At 59.4% G+C, this 1747-nt stretch overlaps 1 protein-coding gene across 1 annotated transcript in view; it reads right to left on the reverse strand.

The window, feature by feature from the left end:
* LOC103621485 (homeobox protein HMX3) overlaps nucleotides 1-1039 on the reverse strand; it is a gene marked incomplete at its 3' end in the record, with an annotated part of 2736 nt that extends 1697 nt beyond the window's left edge. The window contains exon 1 of the mRNA XM_017742915.1: nucleotides 536-1039. Within this exon, the coding sequence (XP_017598404.1) occupies nucleotides 536-1039 (504 nt within the window). The remainder of the gene's footprint in view (nucleotides 1-535) is intronic.
* Nucleotides 1040-1747: the final 708 nt, after the last annotated feature.

The following is a 1747-nucleotide window of genomic DNA, read 5'->3' on the forward strand; positions in this document are numbered from 1 at the left end:
GCCCCGGCGGCCCGGGGGGAGGGCTGCTGGCCGCCCGCCATCCCTCCTGCCCTCCACCTCGAGTGGGCAACAGCGACGTGGGCTGAATGGCATATGCCGGCCGGGGGCGGGGGTGTCGGGATAAACACCTCGTGCATATCCGGGGATCTTTACCCTTCTCTTCATTAGAGGAGGGAAAAAACCTGTCACGGTGTGTTGCCTGCTCGGCAGCACTGGGAAACCTTCCAGAATCCGGGATCTGAGCTGCGCGCTGCGGTAACGAATGTCCCACGAAATGCCTCCTGCTTTTTCATCCCAGGCTCTGGAAGCCGTGGGGAGCAGTGAGGGAGGGGAAGTGCCGCTGCATTTCCAAATAAACTTTGTCAGGAGTCAGGGGCTCTTCCCCTCGGGGGTGGGTACAAATCACAGCCACCGCAGCTCTTCCCCCGCCGCTCCTGCCCTCGGAAGGGGAAACCTGCAGGTGGCAGCTGTTGTGTCGCACCTGTCCCAAAGGGAACGTGGGCCCGAGGGCAGGGGCCTCACCGGAGTTCCTCACCTTCCCTGGAGAGGACGGAGCCGCCTTTGGGAGCCCGAGAGACTCCCCAGGCCCGCAGTTTTGGGGCCTGGAGCCCCCTTTCCCCGGAGGTGCCAGGCAGAGACCGAGCCCCGACGGCTGCCTGGAGCCGGGAGCTGGGGCCTCCCTCCGGCGTGGGATCGGTGCCTGCTTCCCGCCCCGGGAAGCTGCAGAAAGGAGCCCCGGTAACGGGGCCCCGACCCTGCCACCCTCTCCGCCTCCATTTCCCCTGTGCCGCCACTCCAAAGGGATAAACCCCTCCCTGGGCGGCCCTCCTTCCCCTGCGGACACTCGTGTCTGTGGGTGGGGGCTGTCCCCGAGCCCGCAGCCGTCCCCGTCCGGGCTGCTGCAGCCCCCGGTACGGCCGGGGAGGCTTCCGCGGAGGGGAGCGAGTGGGAAGCGCTGCTGCAGCTCGGAAATCCTGGTGGGTTTGGTCGCATCCGTGTCCAGGTGCAATATCCTTGGCCTTGGCAGGGGCCGCGGCATCGGGCTTTTAACCCCGGCTTGCCCGAGCGGGGTGGGGAGGGGGTCTCCGCAGGCTCCAGCTGTTGATTCCTCCCCCCACGGTGCGGTCATTCCCTCTCTCCAGAAATATAACCCCCCTCCAAAAAAAAAAAAAAAAAAAGAAAAGAAAAAGAAAAATCAAATCGGGGAAAGCAAAGAATGAGATGGAAATATACAAATCAATAGAGACAAATGTCAAGACGTTTTAAAATGACATTTTCATTAACTCCGAGTCACCATATTATGTCTGGTATATTGAATAAAGTACTTATAATATAATTAGGTATAGCGAGATGACGACTGTTACCCAGACCAGCGGCATAATCTTTAACTACTTAACTACTTGATAGACTCATTAATGGACTAATTGATTAGGAAAAGTGTTCCAGCTCCTCCTCTCCCTCTGAGGGGCAGGTGCTGTCCTGTTTTACCACATTAACCTTTTCAGTGCTTTTCAACAGGGTCGCGACACATTACAAATGGTCAGCTTTAATCATGATGTCAGCTCATTAACCCGGAAAGACCCCGCACTGAAATACAATTTAAGGAATCGTCCTTCATCCCGCTCTGCCGCCCCGGCTGGCCCCGCACCCAGACCCCACAGCCCTCGCGGGGCGGGGAGCGGGGCAAAGGGGCTCCGAGCAAAAGCCGTCCAGGGGACCTGCCCGACCTGGGAGAACCCCTGGGGGC

The sequence above is a fragment of the Corvus brachyrhynchos genome, unplaced genomic scaffold (genome assembly GCF_000691975.1).
Source record: "Corvus brachyrhynchos isolate BGI_N302 unplaced genomic scaffold, ASM69197v1 scaffold499, whole genome shotgun sequence".
NCBI classification, from domain to species: domain Eukaryota; kingdom Metazoa; phylum Chordata; class Aves; order Passeriformes; family Corvidae; genus Corvus; species Corvus brachyrhynchos.